Source organism: Lygodium microphyllum, chromosome 5 (genome assembly GCF_053477565.2).
Source record: "Lygodium microphyllum isolate KBCC chromosome 5, Lygodium_microphyllum_v1.1.10, whole genome shotgun sequence".
Taxonomy (NCBI): domain Eukaryota; kingdom Viridiplantae; phylum Streptophyta; class Polypodiopsida; order Schizaeales; family Lygodiaceae; genus Lygodium; species Lygodium microphyllum.
The window spans coordinates 89,090,446-89,118,036 of NC_141139.1; the positions used below are offsets into that span (position 1 = coordinate 89,090,446).

General features: G+C 42.1%; 1 protein-coding gene and 1 non-coding gene across 5 annotated transcripts in view; both read right to left on the reverse strand.

Moving 5' to 3' along the window:
* Window positions 1-837: 837 nt before the first annotated feature.
* The window catches only part of LOC148036112 (uncharacterized), a 127,364-nt gene continuing 100,610 nt past the window's right edge, over window positions 838-27,591 (reverse strand). For 2 of the 4 annotated variants that reach the window (XM_087678103.1, XM_087678102.1), the window contains exons 13-21: window positions 10,693-10,759; window positions 8,141-8,233; window positions 3,374-3,433; window positions 3,135-3,191; window positions 2,881-2,964; window positions 2,634-2,717; window positions 2,385-2,468; window positions 1,922-1,968; window positions 838-1,807 (exon numbers count right to left, since the gene is read on the reverse strand). In XM_087678103.1, the coding sequence (XP_087534229.1) occupies window positions 1,705-1,807; window positions 1,922-1,968; window positions 2,385-2,468; window positions 2,634-2,717; window positions 2,881-2,964; window positions 3,135-3,191; window positions 3,374-3,433; window positions 8,141-8,233; window positions 10,693-10,759 (679 nt within the window). In that variant the 3' untranslated portion in view covers window positions 838-1,704. Of the gene's footprint in view, window positions 1,808-1,921; window positions 2,046-2,384; window positions 2,469-2,633; window positions 2,718-2,880; window positions 2,965-3,134; window positions 3,192-3,373; window positions 3,434-8,140; window positions 8,234-10,692; window positions 10,760-27,591 lie in introns of those variants that run through there. The other 2 variants (XM_087678104.1, XR_015690902.1) reach the window with 2 other exon arrangements.
* LOC148036113 (U6 spliceosomal RNA) lies at window positions 913-1,015 on the reverse strand. Its single transcript, XR_015691045.1, has one exon. It is a non-coding gene; the product is annotated as a U6 spliceosomal RNA (small nuclear RNA).

Below are 27,591 nucleotides of genomic sequence, written 5' to 3' on the forward strand. Positions count from 1 at the left end.
TTTGTTGCATGCAAATATGGTTTGACTCTACATTTAATTAGTTGAATATAAGCCCCTTATACAAATAAGCGATCATATATCTATTACATAGTTAATATAATATGTTAACAAGATCTATATTATTAATAGTTTATAATCTTGAAAAACTAGTTTATATAATATATATAAAATACTCTCCTCATTGTGCTCTTTACAATGATGCTCCCTCTCAAGGTAGAATCACAAGAAGATTATTATTGAATCATAATCACTTACAATTCATTCTAACACATGTATAGGCTAGCTTCTATGATCAAATAGAGAATGTCTGAACCAATCATTGCAATGGGTTTTGCTTCAATGAACTATACACATAACCCCCTTTCCATTCACTATAATATTGCACAATATGTAGCTTCACATCTAATTTCTTATTGTATCTACAACAATAGACTTAAAATTATAAGCCTTATAAAGAACCCTTACTTTATTTTTAAGAGTATATGGTTAATAAGTTAGCATATTGTATTGTAGTTACTTAGTGTATTAGTATAACTAATTCAGTGCTGTATTTGTTTTTAGAATTAATGTACTTTGCTCATTCAATTCTATCTCATCATCACAAGGTTCACTTTAGCAAAGGCAACTGTAATCTTAACACATACAATCTTTCACAAGTTCAAGATCTATCTTCTTCCCTTTTTATCGTAATCAACAATAAAGAAAAGTAGATATCTTCTTAATAGATAGGGGAATAACACCTATAATTATACAACAAAGAGACATATACTAGCTGCTCAAAATGCGGCTTGTATAGTATACTTATATGTTTTGTTATGTTTTTATGAAGTAATGCACTAATTCTTAACAAAGAAAAAAGAAATAAATATAAAATGCCATGACATCTCAAACTTTGACCAAGAAACTTTCTAGTTTTTTGTTTTATGTTTTGCAAGGTGTGTGTGTCATCCTTGTGGAGGGGCCATGCTAATCTTCTATGTATCATTCCAATTTTATCAAGTGTCTCCTCTCTGTCTCTGTCTCTGTCTCTCTCTGTCTCTCTCTCTCTCTCGTTTGAAGTGTATCGAGTCAAAAAATGGTGATATGGTAAAAGGGCATTCTGGCCTGCCAGCTAAAGCCAAAAGGAGATGCTTGAAAGACTCCTTAGAAGCCATTAGGCTAACTGTCGAAAAGAGACCTCACAAGGGCGACTGAACTGGAGAAGAACGGATGTTTCCATCCACAGAGCTGCACTTCTCAAAGAACAAGAGTTGAAACCATGGAGCACACTTGCCATAGCAACAATGTCTGTACACGGCCAATATGGCCATGGATGCCTGTAGTTGAATCAAATATTAATGCATTACATGTCCTCCGGATATGCCGAAGGTCAATTCAATGCAAAAGTTGAAATAGACGGGGATGTTCTGGCAATCGGTCATGATTTACCTCTTTCAAGATGTTCTGGCTGCAAACTGGCAGCCGATCACGATTTTACCTCTTTCCGGGATGATGCTATGCTATGGCTGCAAACTGGCAAATAGGTGGCAAGTATCCAAGACCCATTCTCACTCACTCACTCCCTATGTGTTTTTGGGGGACATGTTTATGCTTGTTCTTATCAAAGGCTCCCATCGCTGATCACTCCTTAATAGATGACAATATAATACAAAGTGCAGCGCCACCACAATAAATAAAATTGTCATACGTAGGACTTTTGGAGTTCTAGGATGGGCAAGATTGCCTTGCACAGCACAACTTTTCTGCATGGCCCTGGATTAACCTTGCTTGTGCTTTCTCAAACTCTTCTGCTTCTCGCATCAATGATCTGAAAAAGAGAAGCCAAGAGAAACAGGACATGAAGCTTTGATTCTACACATTTTCTTGTCTCATAATGGGTTTTGTTAATGTGGAACATTTCCAGGAATTTCTTGGAACTAACCTGAGTTTCTCGTTCTCATTCTTCTGTACTTTAAACATTTCTTCACTCTGCAGAAATGCATTCGAGAAAGTTAACCAGTTTGAAGCTTTTAAATCAACTGACTTGAGTCCCTCTTTTGAAAATTCTGCCAGATAGCATTAAAACAGTTGAATCAATTATTGGGCTGTGTTTAGCCGCATTCAGTTATTGCAGTTTTTGCCCTTATCATACTCATTCCCATGATTAAACTTTACTCCCTCCAGTTCTTTATAACACTTGCTCCCTCTACCCATTTGAAACTGTTTGGTCTCCCTCTTCATGTTCGAGGCCTTCTTTGCTTAGAAGTATGCTAGGCAGTGTAGAACCATCCCTCTTTCCCTTTTGGTTGTGTTTGGGCTGATAAGTCAAGGAATTTGATATGCAGTACATGTCTGATATCTTGCAACACTCAGCATAATTGTGAATGGAGAAGGATTTGAACTACCTTTTTCAAAGAGTCATGTAATGTTGTTGTATGCTCCCTTTGTTGCTCCACTGTCTCTTCCAGCTGTGTTATTTCAGCTGCTTTCTGCAGAAAACAAAAGTTTATGTTTTTGACAGCTCTTCAATTTTCACTGCAGTATTGGAAAGTCCTGAAAGATTTGAGGCTTGATAAAAAACTTAAGTAATGAAGAAAAAGAAGAGGGCAAGTCAAGACTTTTTTCTGAAATAAATATGGATTGAAGCAAAAAACCTGTTCAAGGACTAGCTTTACAGCCTGCAGTTCAGATCGCAGCTGAGAGCAACTAGCCTCATAACCCTCCTTGGCTTCCAACAACTGTAATGCAAGAAACCATGATGGGAACACACAAAAGTGAGAGACACCAAAACTCCAATGCAAGAGGCCATGACCTAAAAACACAAAACTGTGCACAGTACAAGTCATGAACTCTTTAATAGACTCTGGACTAGTTGTGGACCTGGAATTGTAGGGTACTTACTTGCTTGTGTTCAGATGTCATAACAGCATTTGAACAAGTCAATGCCTCGTTTTCCTTCTGCAGTATGCTTACTTTGGCAGCTTCCTAAATGAGAAACAAAATACCAACAAACAATCATCAGCAAGAAAAGAGAGAGTTGGGCCCAATGAAGCGCACATCACACGAGGTTCCATCAGAAATTTGGTACTCAGGAAATGTTGAATGGATGCTACTGCTCCTTACTAGGATGAAATTTCAAGAGTTCATAAAGTTACCTGCTCAATCTGCCTGGTTTGCCGATTGATTGTCTCTTCCAGGGACCTAGAAAATTCCTGAATATCATAAAATTGTACTAGCTGTGCTTAATGTTCATTCACACTGCAGATACCTGGGTTGTGAGCATGCTAATCCCTTACACATAATAGATCTCAACAAGCAATAAAAAATTTGTCTGAGAAAGATTGTTGCTTATATATTCACTAAATCGGTGTTGAAGATGATAAAAATAACCAACCTTGGCCACTCCTAAATCCATAAGAAGCTTGTCTGCTATCCCTTTCCTTTCTGTTATTTCCTGTTTCGGCATTGCCAACAAAGTTAAAGACGTACTACAAATGTTAAAACTATATTGCATGAATACTCCAAGAAGCCAATATAAGGAGTAGGCCGAGAAATGCGACAGCTGCCTGATACAGGACCACAGGTGATTGAAACTATGCTTCTCTATAACCTCTAGGGATGTGTAAGTTGTGGTTCTGTGCAAAGTTGCTGAAGAACCTTTAGTGCTGACAAAACAACTGTACTGGAACACACATTGCACAGTTGCAAACCACTTGGGATACAACAAAACTTTTCTTACTGAGTATTGCTTGGACTAAAACACCACCATTATGTAACACACTGGGGTACAGCCCATGTCGGAACACCACCATTATGTGATACACTGGGGAACAGCCCATGTCAAGGTTATCATTTCTTGAGGTACAAGACAGGTGGATCAGATTAGAAATGACCACTACATGGGCCAAGCAGGACTACCAGGTGGTGAGCTGTCCAATACATGATCAAAGATGGTTGAAAGTTTGCTTCTCTATAACCCTTCTGGATGTGTAAGTTGTGGCTCTGTGCAAAGTTGCTGAAGAACCTTTATTGCTGACAAAACATCTGTAAGGGGACACATTGCACAGTTGCATATTACTTAGGACACATCATACTAAAGGACAAAGAAAATTTTTAATTTAGAAATGACCACTAGGTGAGCAAGCAGGATCACCAGGCAAGCGTGCAGTCAACAGGGCTGCCAGGCATCAATCAGCAGAGACAACTGAGTGCCACATGCCAAAACTGCCCTGGTTGCAAGATGTCAAATTTTGCCGGTCGGATGTCCAGTGGCCAATTTAACAGGGAGACACCCTCCCTCTTCATCATCATCATGGCTGTGCAAGTATCATTATTTCATTTTTGAAGGCATACAAGCTCCGGTGCTGACTGTGACAAGGAAGTCTTTGGGCACCCTCAGTCTTGGTGGATTTGGAGATGCTACTCTTCCCTCTCTCAGGAGAGTCTCTTTGTGCCATCTGAGCTCAATCAAGAACAGCCCTAGACATCTCTGGTCCTTATACTCCATGGCCCAGAGTAATGGTCCAGAGCCCTCTCGGAAGAGGCGACAATATCACCCTCTAATCCCATAGTATACAATGCAATGACATATGTAATGCTCCTCTACTCTGCCTCCACCCCATACAGTTGACAAATGTGGTCCTCTGGTACAATACCCTCAAATTTCCCAGTCTTACTTTGTAGTGGGTATGATGAAGTGTGGATCTGACCAGTGGCACATGCCACAAATAGACAATGTGAGAGATGTGTATGTATGCTGGGCGCATGATGAATTCATCTCAATTCTTGAGATTGGTGTAAGAAATGTGTTGGATACAATGTCCTCCTTATATCCATTTGCTCCACCATACTCAGCCAGGTTGTTACATTTTGTACAAATTCCTGATAAAAGTGGAGCAGTATCTCCATGGATTTTGTGGTAGGATTGCCCCTCATGAATTGAGGTCATGATGCAATTTGGGTGGTGGTCGACCGATTGTGATGAAGATGGTTCGATTCATTCTAACAAAGACAATTGTCAAAAGCCATCAATTGGCTGGTCTCTTTGTCAAGCATCTCTATAAACTTTATGGTTTGCTCAAAAAAATAGTTCGTGATCCAAGTTCAGTGCCCATTTCTGCCAAACGAATTTCCAAAAGTTGGAGACCTGATTGTCCATCTCATCCTCAGAGCACCTTGAGATTGATGGACAAATCGAGAGGAGAAATCATGCCATGGAGGATATGCTCTATGCATATATCTCTAGTAGGGAATTTGATTGGCCGCATTATCTTCCACAGATTGAGTTTGTTTATAACAATGCTAAGCATTCGACTATTGAGTATAGCCCGTTTATGCTGATGTACAGTTATGGGCCAATGATTGCTGTCAAGCTCAACGGCGTCAAATGCAGTAGTGGACTTCTAACATGATGTGCAAGAAATACCAACCATTGCAAAGGAAAGCATTGAAATAGCCCAAGATCATGCTACATTTTATGCTAACCATAACCATACACGGAGCTCTAGGAGGGCATGTGGGTTTACCTTAAAATCCCTTATATTCAATAACTACTAGCAAGTGCTTTAAGTTACCTTTGAGAAATTGTGGACCTTTCCATATCACCAAGAAGATTAGTAGCCTATCTTACTAGTTGAATTTGCCTCCAAATATTCGACTTCACCTGGTGTTCCACGTCTGCCATTTGAAAGAATGGTTGGTGGAAGGTGAACTCATTGTCTTGATTAAGTCCAACAGTCAAAGATGCTGCTTGTTACATTCCACTCAGGCCTGAATTGGTTCTTGACTATAGGATGACACGATCTTGTTAGACCATTTATTCTAAGTATTTAGTCAAGTGGAAGAACTGCCCAAAGGCAAAGGCATCTTCATAGTCCATACATTCATTGAAGAATTGCTTTCCCAACTTTGTCGCTCAAGATATTGCTAATAAGAAATTCATGAGGGAAGTGTTATATCCTGAACATCTGAATGGGTGTTGGCAATTTGTCACAATGGTCATAAGCTGATCCACTATGAATGCACTAAAGGCACTTTAGGGTCAGCACAACCAAGTTCTATTTATTGGACTTCAGGCCCATTAGTAAACATCATTGTGTGATCACCACTCTTAAAGACTTTAGGCCCATTGTCTAGCTTGTTTGTACATTGGGATGGTGTAGGTTGGTGAAATGGGAGGTATTATCCATATGTTGTAGCGTATATGTTGTCATTTGTAAATTGTGAATGCTAATTTCTAAATGAGTAGGTGAAATGCATGTTTTTGTTTCGGGCTTTAGATTTTTGACTCTAGGATCTAGGCACGATGAAGATTTACATTAAGAGATCTATTTTTAAATCTATTAACAGATCTATTTCTAAATCTATTAATGGATATATTTCTTAGTCTAATATTATTAATATATAATAAATATAATTTATAAATTCTATTTTTGAAACCTTGATGTAGTCAAGGAAATGAAATGTGAAATGAAACCTCGAAACAAGAAACATGTTGAAACCTTTCTGGTGACTGCACTAGGGCTACTAGCCATAGAGAGAAATTTCCCTAGGTTCGAAGTTGTCATAGGAAGAGTGAAATCTCCCTAGGTTTGAAGCTGTCATCTAGGCTCCTCCAAAAGTTTGACAAGAAGGGAGGTGTAGCTAAAGAAAGCTATGTTGCATGGTTCCTTAGGAACAGGTCTCTTCAAACCCACTCTCCTTGTCATGCTAATTAATGTGAGTTAATTGAATGTGACATCACTGGGAAACACTGAGAGCTGTGACTATTTGTGTATTATTTTAGTACATGTATAGGGTTCAAGGTACAAGACTAATGCACACGTTTGTTTGTGTTCACATAGGCTTGGACCATCAAACATGGTTTTAAACCAATTAATGGGTACATGACTAATGGACACGTTTATTTGTGTGAACATAGGCTTGGACCATTGAATATAGTCTTAAGCAAATTAATGGGCGAACAACACTTAGGGCCATCAAGTTAAACCAAGGGTGATGTCGGAGGCATTAACCTGAGGTGCAGCATAGCACATTAGTTAATGTTTAAAGAGTCGTGTGTTTGGCTGGGTGGTGAAACATGACAACTCTCACCTTCTTGCAAATATATTTTCTCCTTGGACTCTTCTCCAGATTTGATTGGTTGCCTCTTCTCTCTTCTCTCAATTGTACACTCTTAAGTATGTGACTGTTTAAATTCTAAATTCTGCACAATCTCATCAGAAATTACAGAAACCTTTCACTCCTAGATCCCATTGTAATCTCTGTAGGGGCCACTAATAGGCTCAATACCTCCATCCATCAATCAAAGAAGCAATTGGGTCCTAATGGATGTACCATCTCCTCTCACAGTGTGCCACTACTCTGATCCTTTGTGTAGAGCAGCCTGTGAACTCTGCCTGATCCAAGTCCTCTCTTTGAAGCAGGCCGTCATCCTCCACTGTGAAAATTAATATCTTCTCTCTGTTAGTTGCAATGATCCCGAGTAGGAGGTCCTTTCTGGAGAAGAGACCTATACAGGTCTGAGAGGTGGGTGTATTTGTCCTCCACTTGAAAGGGACTCCCTCTGTCACTGTCTCTACCATAATTCTAGCACCTCTAAGACCCTGTAGGCTCTGCATGTGGATCCCCTGTGGTAGCTACTAAGAAAGCGACCTGCATGGAGAACCTCCCCTAAGAAAGACAAGTTCTCTATCGAAGATTATGGCCATAGTTTGATATCAAGTAGTGATCGAAGAGAAGAGACTGCCACCTATGCTCTTCAACTATGGTTGTTAACTGATGAAGGGCAGATGAAACAGATCTCCAGGTTCTGATGATGGCAGCTGCAAATATAACCTCAAAACCCCTCCCTTGGTCTCTGGTCCTGATCTCCTGAATAATCAAATGAATGCTACGCTGCCCTGGTCCTGCAAGGTGTAAAGAACTCTGTAATAGCTCACTATGTGGTGCTCTCAGTGTAAGGACCAACAGCATTTACACTTTTTTCATTGCCTGCCTCGCCATGATGACAAGGGCAAACAAACCTCAAAAAATCCAGTTACAGATGTAAATACAACACTACTATGAACAAATGAAAGCCATACCAGTTCATGTAAATGGAGGAAACATAACTTGTATATGAGAATAACTCATGAATGACATTTAAAACAACAAATTTTACCTTTGTAAAGAAGGCTTTCTCTGTTTCGTATCTAGAACTCAGTAATTGTAAAGCCTCCATTTGCTTCTGAAGTTCTGTTTCCAGAGTTTTAATCTGTTCATATGTACATCAAACAACGAAATTTTGAATGAGCCATAGAATGCAGGAAAGAGAGAGAGTGAGAGGAAATGAAACCATGAGAGCTCAAGCACAGCCATGACATCAACTTGTACCATTGGAACTTTTTTGTTATGAACAGCGAAAAGAAGTTTTGTAAGGTACTTCCATCTTTTAAGGCTTTTTTTATTAAATAACGAACAGCCAAAAGAAGTTTTCTGAGATCACTTCCATCCCAACTTGGTCAAGTGGGATACTCAGACATTTTGTTCTCACCATTCAAACCACAGAAGAAAGTGAAACAAGCTCACTGAAAGCTGGAAATGAAAGTTCCCAGGCAAGTAACTTGGTTATGCTGAAACCAGTCAGACATGAAGGATGAATATTAAGGGAAGAATAATTCATGAGGTTGAGTGGTCTAAGCAATCAAGGAGTTGCAAAAGACATTCTCCAACTACAAGACTAAATTGTGAGGTTGATTCAATTCAACATGGTTGCAATATCATAGCAGATGAATGAAAGGATAACCCACACTAACTGAATCTATTGGTATCTTATTGAAATAGCATGGCATTTCCAAATCAATCTATTAAGCCATGATGTACATGTCACAGGTACTTAAATTTGTACTCTCCAAAGTTGATGGCTTCAAAGCACACAATAGCTTCAGCATTCCACTCAAATGGATCTCTTTCAACAACATATTCTAATGGAGACACATTCAGCCAATATTGTAAACACATTGATAAGCACTTGACCTTCTTTATGAACTCATCATCTCCTTGGTGGTTTGAGGCGTTTCAAACATCAACAAGGCTTCTACCTTAGCAAGATCTAGAGAAATCCCATTTTGATCCAGTTAATGCCAAAGCAAGATAACTGTAGCTTTTCCCAACTTACATCATCTCCATCTGTCACGTTCACCCCAAAATCATTCATAAACAATTGCAATGAAAACTAGGGAATCAAGCTATTACCTGATCCATTTAACTTTGAAACCTAGGATATGCACTTAGTAGTCCAAACGGCATAACCTTGTAGCAAAATATACCCCATAGAGTAATAGAACTGGTCTTCTTCCGAACCTCCAAACAACATTGGTTTGAAGGTAGCCACCACTACAGTAGACTGGAAGTGTAGACATGGTTGGTGGTAGATGTGCTGTTACAGGTGCGTCTAAAAGCCCATTTATATGCATGTATATACACGTGTTCTGTCTGCATGTTTTAACATGCTGTTAAACATGCTTTAAACAGGGAAAAGATATTCAAACCTGCCATCAGTCCATTTGAATTTAACTTCATCGAATAACATTTTAGTTCACTGTTTGCTTTCCATTCATATTAGTATGGGATGGGATATTTTTGTACAGGAAATCTGATCCTTCTGCGTGGTAATGAAGCCAGTAAGGAGATTAGCTCTCAGTTTGTTTGTTTGTGATATATAACTGCCATCAATCGCAAGAACACGAGACAGATGTTAGAGGCTAGATACTCCCACACCAAATATCATATGGGCATTCTCTCAAGTTGATGAGGGATGACATAGTGTGCATTCCATGGGTTATGGTCCACCTTCAATAACTCTTTCAAAATTATCAGTTTCATCCTCCCTTAATCCTTTGCCCATAGCTTGGTCAAGCATCATTTAAGGTTTTAAAATTTTACCAAATCCAAAATATAAAAAAGTTGATATGGTTCAATTGTTTGACTCACATCAAGATTATATGCAATAGATAAATATTTGAATTATAACTTTAAGCGGCTAAACAGGGTGTGGTACGTTTTGCTTTTGGGGGGCATCACCTTATTGGCCCCTTTACCCTAGAGCACCTTCACATGGATAGATGTGGTGCAAAGCCACTTATTTGGTTGACATGGGTGAAGAAATATTGGGAGTTTTTATGAAGTTGTCGCCAAAAGGAACATGGGCCAGTTATAGCTAATGCAAGAAATGTCAAATCAATCAGATCACAGCCAAGTCTGTTACTTGGGTAGTTGGGAGATCAACCAAACAATGGATGATACAGCCTGCGGATTTGGGATTGATATCTCAAAATGCATTTTCTCTCATCTCGACATCTGTGCTTAGTCCTTAGATTTGGCACTGTGAGCTCAGCCATCATTCCAACTGAGTTAGGTGACAAGCTTGCAGCCAACAGAGGGCCCAAAGTTAAATATTCAGAACAGTCTAACATCACGATGTAAATGATGGCAGTTCCCCTGTAACATGCATATTTGATATGCCTTCATGCATGTATGGATGAGCTAGTGAAGAACAAATTCAGAGCTGGGTTTACTTATGATCATTGTACCTGTGATAGTTCACTACATAATCTACATATAGAGAAGGGAGTTCTCTATGAGATCAGAAATAAAGTGCAATAATAAGCTAACAAATCCATCTGCTTAGATAATACTTTTTCGAAAAAAGGAGTAGCTTGTCTATGTACTCACACATGATTTAAGTTTATCGCCTTCGAGGACAGCTTTCGAAGCAACAACTTTTTCCTCCTCCAAAGATCTAAAAACAAAATATCCCTTTGTTAAGCCTTAGAGATCATAAGTTATAAAAACAGCCATAAACTGCACTATATTAAGAGCAAATTGCAAGAAAATTGTTTTTAGTGGGCACCAACATGCATTATTAAGGAGAAATAAATGGAGTTGTATTTTCAGTGAGTATATTTCAATAAGTACAAAGATGATGTACCTAGATGTACATAGTCCCAGCTTTGAAGAAAGACTTTCATTAGAAGAATTCACAAACAAATGGTGTTACACTGTTGGACATCTTGGATGGGGACCTGCAGCTGTACCAATTGACCCACTAAACATTTGGTCAATCCCACCCTAGGGCTAGGGTGGTTAGGAGTACTATCAAAAAGAGTTAAGACCCAAGGCAGCTCCATCCACACATGTAAATATTGTGGCCTCATGATATGGGACATCAATCCTTGCAATGGGAGTTTCATGCAATATGTTGCTAGTTGCAGCCTTACAGGTAGCCTGTTTGGCTCTATTACAGGGAGGCAACTTTGATGTCCATCTTGTGATGTTTCTTTCTATCATTGCATGGGGCATGCTGTGTCATGTGTGAACACTGGAGACCTATGGGAGCATTTCATTTGTATCAAAGCCGCAACCTGCACCACACCACTATGATGTTCTATGCTCGAAGTGTCTACTCCACTCCTTGATAGGGGTGGTATGAGACAAATGTCACACAAAACGGGACTAACTGTCAACATCATGGCAGCATGTTCGGATGACTATCACCACAAATAGGATAACTAACGAAAGTATGATAGGACCCCCTGTTTTGGGACTTGCACGTGTTGGATGACCAACCTGAAGGCTTGTCATTGTGGCAATCAACCCTTCGGGTGTCATGATCAGCATCAAGCACTTCCTCGATTACACTATTGGCAAGCACAATGTACCCAAACTCGCCAATTCCAGGACCTATTGACCATGTGTTGGGTGTAGCCCATTATGCTGCCCCCAAGAGTGGCAACCACCATTTCTCACACCCCTTGTAGGTGACTTGCTAGGAAGCTTGATGGGCAATGGTTAATATGAGTAGTTTTGCTATCGATAGGACTATAGACCACACCTAGTGTTGAGAAACCATTTCTTTAGTATAGTCAATCCAATTAGGGTTTCAAATTGACAGCCCCAAAAAGGGCTGGCGCCCTCATTTTGGGCATTTTATCAGTCATATTACCCTGAAACGGCATTTCGGGGCTGCCAAAATGGACTGGCTGTTTCGGACTGAAACGAAAACAGCAAACCGGCGTTTAGGCATCTTGCCGTCCGTTTTGGGGCAGTCCAGCTCCCACCACCACCATCACCACCACCACCACCACCACCACCTCCTCCTCCTCCTCCTCCTCCTCCTTCCCATTACCTAAAGGCTAATCATGGTGCCAGATCCATATTGGAGGCACGTCACTCCAATCAAGGGATATAAGGGCTTCAACGGATCAAAGAAATGGCGGTGCAGCTATTGTGGATTGGAGAAATCGGGGAGCGTAATGCACGTGAAAGACCACTTGGCATGGGTTCCCAACAAAGACATCGGGCCTTGTTGTCCAGACTACAGTTGCTAGTTGTTCATTGATGTTGATACTTATTACTCAGTAGTTACTAGAGTCTAGAGACTAGCACACAGTGCTGCTTAGTGCTCACTCGACTTTGGGGTTTTGACAGATTATTCACATGACATAGTTACAGGTATCATTGTATCTTGATTTCGCTTATTATGCATCTTGATTCTTGTTCCATTGTTCTTGATGTCAGTCTTCATTGCTCTTTAGATCATAGATGATTCAGAGTCATAAATTATAATTCATTTTGTTGCCTTAGGTTTTGAAAATTGAGTCTTAATTGTGTTAAGCTCTCTTAAGTTTCAACCATCGAGTCTTGACTATTCAATCTTCACTCGTGAGTCGTGACACGTGTAATGAATCATGATTTCAATCATATGACATGAAGACTCAAAGTTTTGTATGAAATTTGGATACATGTTGTTGTAGGCATTGATATATTTACATATCCACATAATATTGTATTTATTTTAGTGTACAATCCGAAACGTTGTTTCCTCGTTTCCAAAATTTGGCCGAAACTCTAAAACTCCGGTTTTTCCCATTTCCGTTTCCCCGTTTCTGAAACTCCCCTATACTATGTTATTAGTGGGCGCCCACACAATGGTGCACCACCCTAGATTTGGCCGAGGCATTTAGTGAACCCACAAAGTGGTGTGCCACCCTAGACTAGCCGGGGTCTATGTATAGGCCACCTCTCCTCTCATTCAAACACCATCACTTGCATTCATCCCACACTCTCTTCATCATTCTGACACTCCTCTCTCCTCATCATTCTCTCCCACACCTGGAGTCACCCCATCATTTGCATTTGGCAAGTTCGGAGGTTCCTCTACCACTTGGCGTCATCTTCCTCTCTCCACATATCTGGCATCACCCACATAGCCCCAACTATTTGTGTTTACAGTCTAGATTCATTCCTCACCTCTAGCATCCTCCTCCTCCTCCAGGTGTTAGCATCTGGGCTGCTCTCCCTTCATTTGATAGCTCACAACACACGTAGGTATTTGCCTTTGCAGCCTAGTCCACTTCCTGGCATTAGAGGAGTGCGCTTCACTCCCTCAATAATTGGTGATCATCTTCTTCATCCCTGGCATCAAAGCATTGTGCTTTGCTCCCTTGACAAGTGTTGTTCACCTTCTAGTGATGATTACTTCAATAGCCCACTTCCCAAAGGACTACGCTTTGCTCCCTTCACTATGCAAAATCCTTTTAGGTGTTGCCGCCTGATTCAAACAAGATAGTGCACTCATCTTCAGAGCCTCGGCTCTATTGTATCAACTTTGCTCACTTAACATGATTTAGTGCTTCATCATCATCCTCTCCTGTGTTTTTTGAGTTTCTCTTCTCTCTCAATGTTTGTCGTACACACTTTATATTTCTCCCTGTAAACCCCACTATCTCTTTGGTTTGTTGCATATTTTGACACTTGGAAGGCCTAGGGGACACTTGCCTTGTGTAGTCTTGTAGGCCGGCCACCAGCAGTGGAAAGAGGTCATCCAGTGGTAGGCATTAGGTCACATGTGGGTGCTTTTGGGTAGTGCTTAGGGGGTGTATGACATTGGGTGTTTCGTAGGCACTCACAAGATTAGCCCTAATGGTTAACTCATGGGACACCCCATAAAATGAAGAAACAATGTAACTTCATGGTGCATGCTCCATTATAGTACATATGGGTGGTGCTTTACTCAACACTTTAGTACACACGCCTAACTTAAGAGTCTTGGATATGATTGGGAAAGGAGAAATTAAAAAAGAAGAAGAATAAAAACAAAATAAAACAAAAAATGCACATCTTCTACAATGTCATTCACATTACTTACAAGATTTTTCTTCCCTCCCTCCCTCCCCTTCTCTTAGCTGCAATCAGCATCTATATGAGGGATGCCCATTGATTGAGTTGTCTCTCTTGGCCAATCTAGAAGTCTTAGATACTGACCCATGACTTCAGCAACACATGCATAGGAGGATACAAGAGATCATTGATTGGATCTAGATTCTAGAGTCAGTCCCCCCAAATTCTTTCCACATGGGATAAGCTAGAGCCTTTGTAACAATGATAAATGAGGGCTTTCTTAGGATGATATGTATCTCATGGTGTTCCTAAGCCCAATCTATGTATTTTTGGCTTTGTATATTGTTGCCATGTTTAGGTATTGAATACCCCTATCGTATTTTGTATCTCATGGTGTTCCTGAGCCCAATCTATGTATTTTTAGCTTTGTATATTATTGCCATGTTTAGGTATTGAATACCCCTATCGTATTTTGTATCCCAACCTCTTGGCATCTCAATACCTTCATCACCAGTGATTGTATAAGTTATGATTTTAGCTTTTTGTGTTTTCTTACTAATTCTTTTTCCAAAGAATTGAATCACTGTATAGATGGTTGTAACTCATTGTCTCATAGGTTACCACACCAACATTGCTTATGTCAGTTCTTTTTTGAGATTTAGAGGCTCCGCACATCATTACTAAAGGACAATACTACAAAGAGGGGAGAAAGCAGTTACAACTCCCTGAATTGTTTCTAAACATTGACCACACACAGTACTTGCACAAAGAGTGGTGACAATCCTTAGAGTTGAGGAGATCAGAGCAACACACTAACCATAGAGCCAGGGATACCAAAAATCGAGGTTACACTAGAGAGAGAGGAAGATTCGTCGATGCCACAACCAATACTTGGTAGAACTGGGAGATTAGACCACATATTACCCCTATACTATCTCCTTTGAGAAGTATGACATACTCTACCCAGGTCCAACTAATTTCAACTAGGCGGAGCTAGGGATTATTGTATGGTCATACCTAGCTACATAGCTAGATGTATACAACTCCACATATCCCCTCCATTATTCCTTTATTGTATCCCTAGTATCCACTCTTGTATACCATTTTAGTCTCTCTTTGCACCGTATATCACCATCACTCATCATAATTTAATATTCTAAACTTTTTGATATTTAAAGCAATCACCACTGTTATGTCTCATACGCTGACTTTGGCCTCAATAGACATTAATCTCTCTCTCTCTCTCTCTCTCTCTCTCTCTCTCTCTCTCTCTATATATATATATATATATATATATATATATATATATATATATATATATATACCAGCCCCTCTACTTGGAAGCTACCACAGGTTGAAGTAGCCATACATCCCCATATGTGGTCCTTGACCCACCATAGCATTGAAACAAGTGCCACAACCAAAGTACCATGGCTGCCCCATTATTGCATGTATGCCTTGCTGTTCAAAAAGCATTGGAGTGGCACTTCCAATTTGGCCTTGCATGTGCATCAATTGCCCCATTGGCAGCATTTGCTTATGCTCACTACCCACATTTGGAACATCATACTATTGTATTGGCTCTTCCTTTGGTGCATCTTGTTGTCTCGAAGCTCTTGAAGATGATTTCCTCTTCTTGCCTTTGCTGGCCTAACAAAGCTGATCTTTCACCAATCTTCTCTTAGTATCAATGGGAACGAACCTAGAAAGCACTGTGTCCCAACCCTGCATTACCTCTTCATCCTTCTCTTGACCACACCCTTGGAACTCCGGATCTAATACATATGCTGCTGCATGCATAGGTAAGTGATAAGCATTCCATCTTGCCTCACATAAATCTCGGACTTCTTGATACTTTGCTACATCCAAACCAAGCTGTCCTAGCTTCTCAATCATGTGATCTGCCCCTCATAGACCTTTCCAATGCATGGCGCTCTTCCATCTGCAATTCCCATCAAGCGCATGATTGGCTTCATGAAAATATTGATGCTTTTCAATTCATTCCAAAATGCATGATCTTGTATGATGTTCTCCATTGCTATACTAGCCCTTGATCTAGAAGTAGCCTATCCCATCCACTCATTACTTACCACCAATTGCTTCAGGGGTAAGCTAACCTTCTCAAGTCTCTTTGTCATAAGAAAGTTATAGCCAAAGCGCGTATCAGAGTACTTTAAGAGATCTTTTTTAGGTGATCTCCTGCGGAACTCACTAAGAATGAACTGATGGTGGCTTTGGATGAAACTGATTATATCCTTGCCCTTTTGGATGAAGGGATCAATCCGTGACAAGGTACCAATGTCTTTCAACAAATTGCTCAAACAATGAGCAAAGCATGGGCTGAATGTGATGTGTGGATATCTCTCCTTAAGTCTCATACTTGCTGCCCTATTTGTTGCCTCACCATCAGCAATAAAGTGGATTATATTTTCAGCCCCAACTTTTTCAAAACCTTCCGCTCATTCCTCCACAAGCTGATCTGCACTTTTTCTTGTACTTGAGGCATCATGTGAGGAAATGAATTGCATCTTTCCTCCGGAATAAGCAACCATCCCATGGATGGACCGTTTTCGAGTATCACTCCACCCATTTGCTATCAAAGAGAGACCATTCTTCACCCAACTCTCTTGCACAGTTGCCAAAGCACATTCAATTGCATCCTTTTCCTTTTTCAACAAAGTGGTACGCAATGTCTCATATGATGGAGACTTATAGGTTGGACCATACTTGGCAATCTCTTGGACCATCTCAAGGAAGTAGGGAGATCTTATAACATTGAATGCAACATGATCAAGGTAGAAAACCTTGCCATAGCTGCATTCACCTTGCCCTTTTTACGAGGATCCCAAGCTGTTCCCAAGGTTTGTTGCTTGCTACATTTTCCATGATAAGATTGTGAGGATGCAAAAGTTCCAAGTCCCCCATGCATGGCTCCATCACCCATGACTATATCATCAGCTTGTCCACTAAAAAAAGATGCATCAATTGCTTGATTTTTCCTTGCACATGCTTTGTGTTCTTCACTTGGGTACTTTGCCAAGAGCTGCCTTCCCATTGTTGGATTTTCACTCACGCCTACGCTCACAGAGGAGTGTTGGTGATCAGTAGGACATTGGGGCACTTTATACTCTCAGTACGAGAGGTTTTTCCCCAAACTTATTGTTTTCTTTCATATGTGCTTATGTCACACACTTACGGGGACACTTATCGTGTTCGGCTGTGAACACCCCCTACAACCCTAAGGGTTTAAGGGTTATACTTTGTACATTCAAAAGACACACTCTTTTAGTCTATTGCATTGGGTGCCATGCTTCACTCTCCACACTATCTACTGCACTCTCAACTGAGCTTCGATCCTCTCTCCATCTCACATTTGGTATCAGAGCAGAGGCTTTGCTCAGTTCAGCTTTGCTCAGTCCAGCTTTGTCTCATGGAAGACCGCCAGTGCTACTCGTCTCCTGCAGTAGCTCGTCAACAATGCCCACTGTCAAACAAGTCTACCACAGCTGCACCAACTCCATCTGCCCATGTTGCCTACAACGACCCATCCCTGTCAGCGCAGCCCTATTTACACCATCCCACCTAGGCTTTGCTGCCCTGTCCCATGCTTGCCAGCAGCGCCGCCTGTACACCCTTGTGCCGGCTACCCCGCCTAGAGTGTGCCACCTTTGCTTGCCTTCTATGCTACTTCTGCCAACATGTGCACTCCCACCAAGTCTTTGACATGCCGCCCGCCAACCCTCTGACCCGTCGCCTGCGCCTATGCCAACACCTACGCCGCCTGCTAGTCAAGACTCTGCCTCTAGTGCTCGCCTGTGCCACACCAACTTGCAGCGCCACCTACACCTGTATCGACGCCTATGGCCACTAGCTTGATTGGTCGACTGATTTCAGAGAGATTAAAAAAAAGAAACTTACTATTTTTTATTCCAGCTTCATCTCTAGAAAAGGGGGCTTCTGTCCAAGCAAGCACAAAACTCTGAGTACGTGTCTCGGACATGGTTGATGCAAATTTCTTGGCAAATTTATCAAAAATTTTGAGGCTTTTGAGTGTTTTGAAGACATTGGCACATGTACCACAATCTCAGTCAGAGATAGACTGTTTTGGACAACTTTGGGGCTTTTACTCATATAGTATTGCTGAACATTGAATGCACCTTGGACTGCATGCATTACAGACAGTTTTGATAGAGTGTATCTCAATGTACTAATTGCAGCAAGCTATTTGCTGTAATTTCTAAAAATTTTGGAGATTTCCAAGTTATTGTAGCTTGGACATTGCTCTTTTGCCTTCTTTTGGTATTGATTATCATGGAAAATCAGAGAGATGTATTTACCTATGTATCCAAAGAGGATGGATTGGATCGTAACAATTATTCACTTTGGTCCTTTGTGATGAAGAATGTGCTTGTTGCGAAAAATCTTTGGAATTATGTCAGTGGAGAATAAGTTAGGCCCGGAGTTGTGGCTCTTGCTACTCCTCCTCCAACAAGACGTGGACAACAGGTACCTCGGATCGTTTAGTCTGCTCCACTTCAGCCACTTCCCCAAAGATCAACAGCTCAAAAAGCATGGGATACACGGGATGTGCAGGCTTTGTCGCTGATTGTATTGGTAGTTCAACGGTCCATCATCCCTCACATTTGTTTTGCAGCTTCTTCACGAGAAGCTTGGCTAACTTTGGAGTAGATGTTTGCTGGTAAGAATAAGACCTGCATTTCTTTCTTAAAGAAAGAGCTTGAGACATTGAAAATGGATGAGGGTGATTCTATGCACGATCACTTGAATAAAATTCAAGACTTGCGTGAGCAACTTATGAATGTTGATGAGTACTATTCAGATGCACATCTGATATCTACTACATTAAACTCATTACCTCCTTCGTACTTGGCTTTTCACACTGCCCTAAACCTCACAATGAGGATTGCCCCACAACCTATTTCCTTTCTTCAGTTTAGTCAGTTTGCTTCTAGAGGAGGAGCAAACAAGAAGAAATAGTGGTGTGGATGTCATAGCCTCTGAGTAGGCTTTTATGCCTAGACAGAAGGGCAAAGGCAGCCAAGTCAAGAATGCTCCGCAGAGCTCTGGGACTTCAGGCACCTCACAGGGAAGTAAAAAATAAGGGGGCACGCAAGCCAAAAGGGGCAAATGCCATAATTGCAAAAAGCCAGGCCACTACATCACTGAATGTAGAAAGCACATCGCCAAGGAGAAGAAAAAGGAGTCAAGAATATCTATTTCTGATGCTCCAGCATAGGTGAATACATAGCCGGAAGTGGACTTTCTCCAGCATGTGGCCTTTCATTGCGCAGTTCATGGCATTGTGGCCTAATATGGCCCTTTTTCCCACAATGGTGACAAGTAACATCTGCATTCCTGCCACCGGATTTGCTACGTGACTTCCCATGAGACTTGGACCGAGAATTCTGAGAATCCCGTCCACGGCCACTGCCATTGCCATGCTTTCCATACCCATCATTCCTGCCTCTAACTGTCATAGCATGCGACACACTAGAGGCATCCAAATTCTTACGATTAACCTCTTCCTTTAGAAGAGTACTCTCAACATCAGATAATTTCAAGGTAGCAGTAGAGGCACATAATGCAGTGCGGAATACATCCCATGACTCATTAAGAGTACCAAGCAAGAAAAGAGGAGTGACATCCTCTGCAAAAGTGATGTCCTGCGAACGTTCTTGAGTATAGCATGGAACTGGCTCAAGTGAGCAGACATAGCCACATTCTCCTTCATGCGCAGATCCATAAGCTGCTTCAGCCAATACATCTGACTTGCTGGACTTTTCTTATCATAGAGATTCTTAATTTTATCCCACAACTGCCATGCACTCTGTTCTTCCTCAAATACATTGTGATGAACCTGTTCTGTGAGAGATAATACAATAGTGGACTTGCATAACTCATCAAGCTCAAACCATTCCTCATTTGGCATAGTTGCAGGTGGCTACCCGCTGAACCTCTTTGATTTGCGATTTCTGCACCAACACCTGCCAAATCTGGCTCTTCCAATAAGAGTAATTTGTACTATCAAGCTTAGTGATGTTGAAAATAGCATGATCAGTGGATGAACTCGCCATAATGCAAGCTGGAAGACTGTAGACAGTTCAAAACTACTTGCTGTTTATTGCAGAAAATGACAAAAAAATCACCAAAATCGAGAGAAAATAGCGAGAAAAGTGTAACCAAAGCTGCTGCCCACCAAGTACTAGTGAAAGTACAGCATTTCAGAATATTTCAGCATGAAAAATCCATGTCAGTTTGGAGTTATATGCTTGCTGTAATAAATGACAGCAAGGTACTGTGAGAGTCAATTTCTGACCAAATCACTGCACCAAGTCAATAAATGACAACCAAGACATGACCAGCCATAAACGGGCATAAATCAACACCAAACAGTTATCAAGACCCTGAGCAAACACCCAAACATGTCACCAAAGCATCCGTCAATGAGTAGGCATACCCCCTGGACAGTAGGGCAAAGTATACATAACACTGGCAAGACCTGACACCAGTAGATGTAAGCTCACTAGAGTGCAAAGCCCAAGCTCAGGTCAAAAGCAATTCCAAGATATCAGTACATGAACCATACAACATTTAAGTGTAAGAGATCCCAAAGTCTCAAGTATCTGCAAAATGCTCAAAATAGCATAAACCTCCTGCTCAATGTCAGTCAAGTATACAAGATGCTCCCACTAGCACAAAAGACGGATAAATGAGCTCAACAACTCAATCAAACCAAGTCAAAGTACCAAAGACAGGTAACCAAGACAATGCCTCAATAGCATCCCAAGAGCATGACGGCTACAGAGCGACTGTAGATAGCATCCATGAGCAAGACATACATTCCAATAAAGATCTCTGACAACCAAAGTGACATCCAATACAAAATTCCGGAATAGCAAATGAGAATCCAAGCCAAGTCTTCAGAGAGCACTGAAGCTCAACAAGTACATGGTACACTATGCCAAGACAAATGCATCAAGCCGTAGGCGTCGGGTAAGCATGTACCCAAAGAGCATGTAATTGTCAAAGCACTGACCACTGTCAAGCATAAACCAATGTTAATAAGTGCGGGCTGAAATAAGCTCAAGCTTCCAAAAGCATTTGGATCCAATGACAAGCTCGAAGTTGTCCGTCGATGATCAATACATCATAGCATAACCCAAGACATGCATCCGGAACTAATAGGCATATGTCAAAGCATAAAAGATAGCTTCAACCCAAGAGTATTCAATATGCATTTACTGTTATAAACTGAGTATTTCCAGCCCTACAATCAGGCCAAAATCATAGCATTACATGTAGCTTCAATCCCCCAATCAATCGACATTAGTAGAAGCATCACATAAGCCATAGGCATACAAATACATGCTGTCTCAGATCTAAAATCTGTTGCAGAATATTCTGTCATCAGAATTTGGCAAATCCGACATCACCATCGTGTCCGGAGCGTGCCAAAACCCCAACTTAGACTCTTACCTTGCCTGAATCGGGTTCCGAATACTCGAGATATGACAAAAAAAAAGTGATTTTTGGGCCAGATTTTGAAACAAGCGCAAAAAAAAAAGTGAGCTGGCTGGGGGGGGTCTGCTGTCCCATGTGTCAACAATGGGGCCCAAAGGGGGCACAAATTGGGACCAAAGAAGGCCTACACCAAGCCTCAACAAGCCTTGATAGGCTAGAAGCAAGATCCAGGTGAAGGAAGCTCCAAGAGGTATGAGCTATGGATGCCCACAACCTGTGAAAACCCTGTTTACCTAGACATGTGGACTGAAGTAAAACTCTGAAATAATGAAGCAATACCTCAATGTCAATGCCCTGATGGTGCCTCAATAGGCCGGGAAGAAGCTCGGGAAGTCGGGGAGTGATGGGAGCTCAAGAGAATGAGCTATGGCTGCCGGGAAGGAGACCCAATGCGAGTGGGGAGTCAATGGGAAGCTGAGAATGCCACAAGCCAAGCTCAAGAGTCGCAAGCCGTCCTCTGATACTAGTTGAAAGGTGAGAAGGATCGAAGCTTGCACTCGAGAGCTATGGCGGGAAAGCAAGAGCAAGAAAGAGAGAGACAAGAAATGGGAACTCCTTGTCAGATGGGAGAGGATCGAGGTGCAGCTGAAGTGCAGTAGACAGTGTGAGAGTGAGAGACAGAGTTTAGCACGACACCCAATGCAATAGTACTGAATAGAGTGTGACCTGAAAGTACAAATGATAACCCTTATACCTTAGAGTTATAAGGGGCTGTTCACACCCGAACACAGTAAGTGCCCGTAAGTGTGCACCACAAGCACATACAAAATAGTACACATAATCTGGGGGAAAAAACCTCTCCTACCGAGAGTAAAAAGTGCCCCAGTGTCCTAGTGATCACCCGCACACTCCCATATGAGCGTAGGCGTAAGTAAGGCGTGTGAGATACCCAACAAACCCCCCTGGAGTGAAGAGTGATCAAGTGTACAAGGATCATCCGCCACCAAAGGGCGTCAAATTCAAAGCATCGCGAAATGCTTCAAATTTGTCTCGTGGAAGAGCTTTGGTGAAGATGTCTGCCACATTGCTGGTGGTAGGACAGTAGACAAGGCTGATATCACCTGCATGTAGCCTCTCTCTGACAAAATGGTAGTGAATCTCTGTGTGTTTCGTGCGAGCATGAAACACAGGGTTCCGTGCCACTGCAATGGCACTCTGACTGTCAGTATATAAAGGAGTAGGCTCCGTAACAGATACATCCAAATCAGCAAGTAAGCGTCTAAGCCATACGCACTCAACTGCAGTAGTGAAGGCTGCCTTGTACTCAGCTTCACATGACGACGTGGCAACAGTGGATTGTTTCTTGCTAAGCCAAGAAATGCATGACGAGCCAAGAAAGAAACAATTGCCACTAGTGGAGTGACGAGTATCAAAATCACCAGCCCAATCAGAGTCACTGTAAGCATGTAACTGCAGTGGTCCCCCCTTGGCATAAAGCAATCCAAGAGCTCTAGTACCCTGCAAGTAACGAAACACACGCTTCACAGCTTGCCAATGCGACATACGAGGCTGATGCATGTACCTGCTCAAAACTGAAACGGCAAACTGTATGTCTGGCCGAGTGTGGCATAAATAGATGAGACATCCCACTGCTGGAGCATAAGTATGGATATCAAACAAATCACTGTCATCATGTAATGACAGTTTGAGCCCAGGTTCCATGGGTGTACAAACTGGCTTGCAATCCTGTAGGCCAAACTTCTCAAGAAGTTGCCCAATGTACCTTGACTGACATAATCCAATGCCTCTAGCATCATGTACAAACTGGATGCCCAAGTAATAGTGCAAAATACCCAAGTCAGACATGTCAAAAGTTTGCTGTAAATTATTTTTGAATGCTGAAATCTGATCAGCACGTGTTCCAGTGAGCAAAAGGTCGTCTACATATAGACACAAAATCAGCATGGATCCCCCCTCTTTATGTACATAAAGGGTAGACTCAGATGGGCTGTTTACAAACCCCTGACTAAGCAAGAAGGCATCTATCTTTGCGTACCAAGCTCGTGGAGCTTGTTTCAAACCATATAGAGCTTTTTTTCAGCTTGCATACTAAATTTTCTGAGCCTTCAACTGCGAAACCAATGGGCTGCTGTACATACACTTCTTCCTAAAGTTCCCCATGTAAGAATGCAGTCTTTATATCCAGCTGATGCACTTTCCAACCAAAATGTGCAGCCAAGGCAATCATAGACCGAATGGTCGTCATACGGGAGGTAGGAGCAAAGGTCTCCTCATAGTCAATGCCCTTTTTCTGTGCGTAGCCTTTAGCTACCAGCCGTGCCTTGTACTTATCTATGGATCCATCTGCGTTCCTTTTCAATTTGTAGACCCATTTCGTACCAATGGCACGCTTGCCAACTGGCAAAGACACCAAATCCCAAGTATGATTCTTATGAATAGAATCCAATTCAGCTTGCATGGCTGCCATCCAATGCACACTATGTCGTGCATCCTCAAAACATTCAGGCTCCTCATTATCATGAGTACATGCTGCCATAACAAACTCCATGGAATGTGCTGAATCATGCAGTCGAGTTTGCCTTCGAGTACGACCAGCCAAGGGTGTTTCCAAATGACTATCTCTCATAGTCTGCGTGTACCATCTAGGCACCTGTCTTGCTTCCTGACTGTGTACAAGTTCCTGCTGAATTTCAGTTTCAGCAATGTGCTGATTTACTGCATGTTCCATAGGAGCAGCTGGCTGAACATTAGGTTCATTTGCTGAAGTACCAGCTGAATCACCAAATGTGATGGGCAGCAGCCCTTCAAAGACATCACGGGCAGCCTGATATGTATCAAAACCAGCCAAGGATAATTCTGATTTTTCATCAAATACAACATCCCTGCTGACAAAAACCTTCTTGGTCACGGGATCATAGAGTCTGTAGCCTTTGCTTTCGCTGCTATATCCCATAAAGATGCATTTTACAGCCTTGTTGTCCAACTTCTTTCGAAGTACCTGTGGAATATGGGCATATGCAAGACACCCAAAAGTAGGGAAGTGGCCAACAGAAGGTTTGCGGCTGTGCCAAGCCTCAAAAGGTGTGACGGTTTTCAAGGCCTTGGTAGGGCATCTGTTCAAAATGTGGCAAGCGCACATGACGGCTTCCATCCAAAAACTATGAGGCAAACTCTTTGCCTTCAGCATACATCTGGCCATCTCCATGAGTGACCGATTTTTCCTCTCTGCTACCCCATTCTGCTGTGGAGTATATGCAGTAGTGTACTGATGGATAATGCCCTTCTGCTGCAAATAAGAATTCAGCATAGAGGACATGTATTCCCCCCCTCGGTCCGAACGGAGAGTCTTAATCTTGCAACCAGACTGAGTTTCCACAAGTGCACTGAAAGCCAAAAATGCATCATACACTTCTGACTTCTTTTTCAAGCAATAGACCCAGCACAAACGTGTAAAGTCATCAATAAATGTTACAAAATAGTAACAACCACCCAATGACTGTGTCTGCATGGGCCCACAAACATCCGAATGCACAAGCTGCAATCTGGCTGTTGCTCTAAAAGCAACATCACGGGGAAAAGAGAAACGATGCATTTTCCCCAAAATGCAACCCTCGCATAAATGCTCAGGAGGTCTCTCCAAGAGAGGTAATCCATCCAACATCTGAGTACGCTGTAATAGCATCAAGCTGCCATAGTTTACATGCCCCAAACGAGCATGCCATAACTCTGCCTCTAACATAGCAGGAGTAAGAGTGGATGTCAAATATGCAGACTGATCTACCGAAAGAGCATCCAACTCATATAACCCATGACACAAAGAACCTGTCAAGACCAATGTCATGTGTTCCTTGTCACGGACCATGCAACGGTCATCATCAAAGGTGACCTGCAAACCACAACGTGTCATAGAAGAAATGGAAAGCAGATTCTTCTTAATGCCAGGCACATACAAAGCATCCTGTAGGCGGAGAATAGAGCCATCAATGGCTGTAAGCTGAATCTCCCCAATACCACGAACAGGGTATGATGCATTATTAGCACACTGAACAGACTTCCCAACGGGAGGTGCACCAAGAGAAGCAAACAAATCTCTACGAGATGTGATATGCCGTGAAGCACCACTGTCAAAGAACCAAGTGTTAGCATCTTCTGTAGAGCTAAATGCTCTATCAGCCCAAGAGACATCATAACTGCAAGTGTAAAAACAATAGTCCCTGTCTGCAACAAAGGACGCGGACTCACTAGCAGTGGAAGGAGCTGCAGAAACAGACATCCCTGACTCCTTCTTCTTCTCTTTGGCGATGCGCTTCCTGCACTCAGTGATGTAGTGGCCAGGCTTCTTGCAGTAATGGCATTTTCCTTTCTTGGCTTGCGTGCCCCCCTGTTTCTGACTTGTCTGTGAAGTGTTACTACTACCAGAACTCTGCGAAGCATTTTTCCCTTGGCTGTTTTTACCCTTCTGCCTTGACATAAAAGCCTGCTCAGAGGCTATACCATCCACACCACTGTTCCGTCTAGTTTGTTCCTCCTCTAGAAGCAAACTGACAAGCTGAATGAAAGTGATGGGCTCTTTCGAAATCCTCATAGTGAGGTTCAAGGCAGTATGAAAAGCCAAGTAAGAGGGAGGCAGTGAATTCAATGTCGTAGAAATCAGCTGCGCATCTGAGTAGTACTCATCCACATTCATGAGTTGCTCCCGCAAGTCCTGAATTTTGTTGAGATGATCCTGCATAGAATCACCCTCATTCATCTTTAGAGTCTCTAGCTCTTTCTTCAAGAAAGAGATGCGAGTCTCATTCTTTCCTGCAAACATCTGCTCCAATATCAACCAAGCTTCTTGTGAAGAAGCTGCTGAGCGAATATGAGGAATGATAGAACGCTGAACTGCCAATGCAATCAGCGACATAGCCTGTGCATCCCGTGTATCCCAAGCTTTCTGAGCTGCAGTTCTTGGGGGAAGTGGCTGAGCGGGGTGAGGTGGAGGGGGCTGAGGTTGCCCTCTTGCACGTCCTCCTGGAGGAGGAGTTGCGGGAGCCACAACTCCCGGTCGTGCTTCCTCTCCACTGACATAATCCCACAAATTTTTGGCCACTAATACATTCTTCATCATGAAAGACCAAAGGGAATAATTGTTCCCATCCAATCGGTCTTCCTTGGACACATAGGTGAATACATCTCCTCCCTGATTTGCCATTATTTCCCAAAAGGTAATAGAGCAATGTCAATGCAGTACGGGCTGGAAATCTGCAAATTTCCAGAAATTGCAGCAAACACAAGTCTGCAATTAATGTGCAAAGGGTACTCTGTCAAAAAAAAACTGTCACTGATGCACGCTTCCCAAGGTGCAATTAGTGCTCAGCAGCACTAAAACATCAAAAGCCCCAAAATTTTCTGCCCAAAATTTCTGTCACAAATGTCTGTTACAAAAGCCCCAAAATGTGCATTCAATGTGTCACAGACAGACACAGCATGTTTCCCAATGTGCAAACAGTGCAGTGCAACACTGTTATGAATAAATCCCCAAAATTTTGCCAAAATCTCTGTCAAAAACAGTCGGTCTGTGACTGTATCAGCAGTTTAAATGCATCTGTCCTCCAAATACACAAAAGCCCCAAAAATTTCTGACCATTCAGTCAGAAATTTGCATGAAATTTACTTTTCCAGTAGATCTGTGCCAACCGCGTGTGAACCGCCGCTTCCCAGAATTTTATTCTGGGCTGGAATAACAATAATTTTGAAAATTTTACCTGGGCGTGAAGCACGTCGCGAGCTGCTGACGTGACACAGGCAGGCGGGCAGGCGGGAGCAGGTCGTCAGACGGGCTGACCAGTCGCGATGGGCAGGCGGGCTGCACGTGGTCAAAAACGGCGGGCAGGACTGTCGAAGACTGCGCTGTCGAACAGCGCGCATGCTGACGTGACGTGTCGCTGGTCGCTGGTCGTCAGGCGG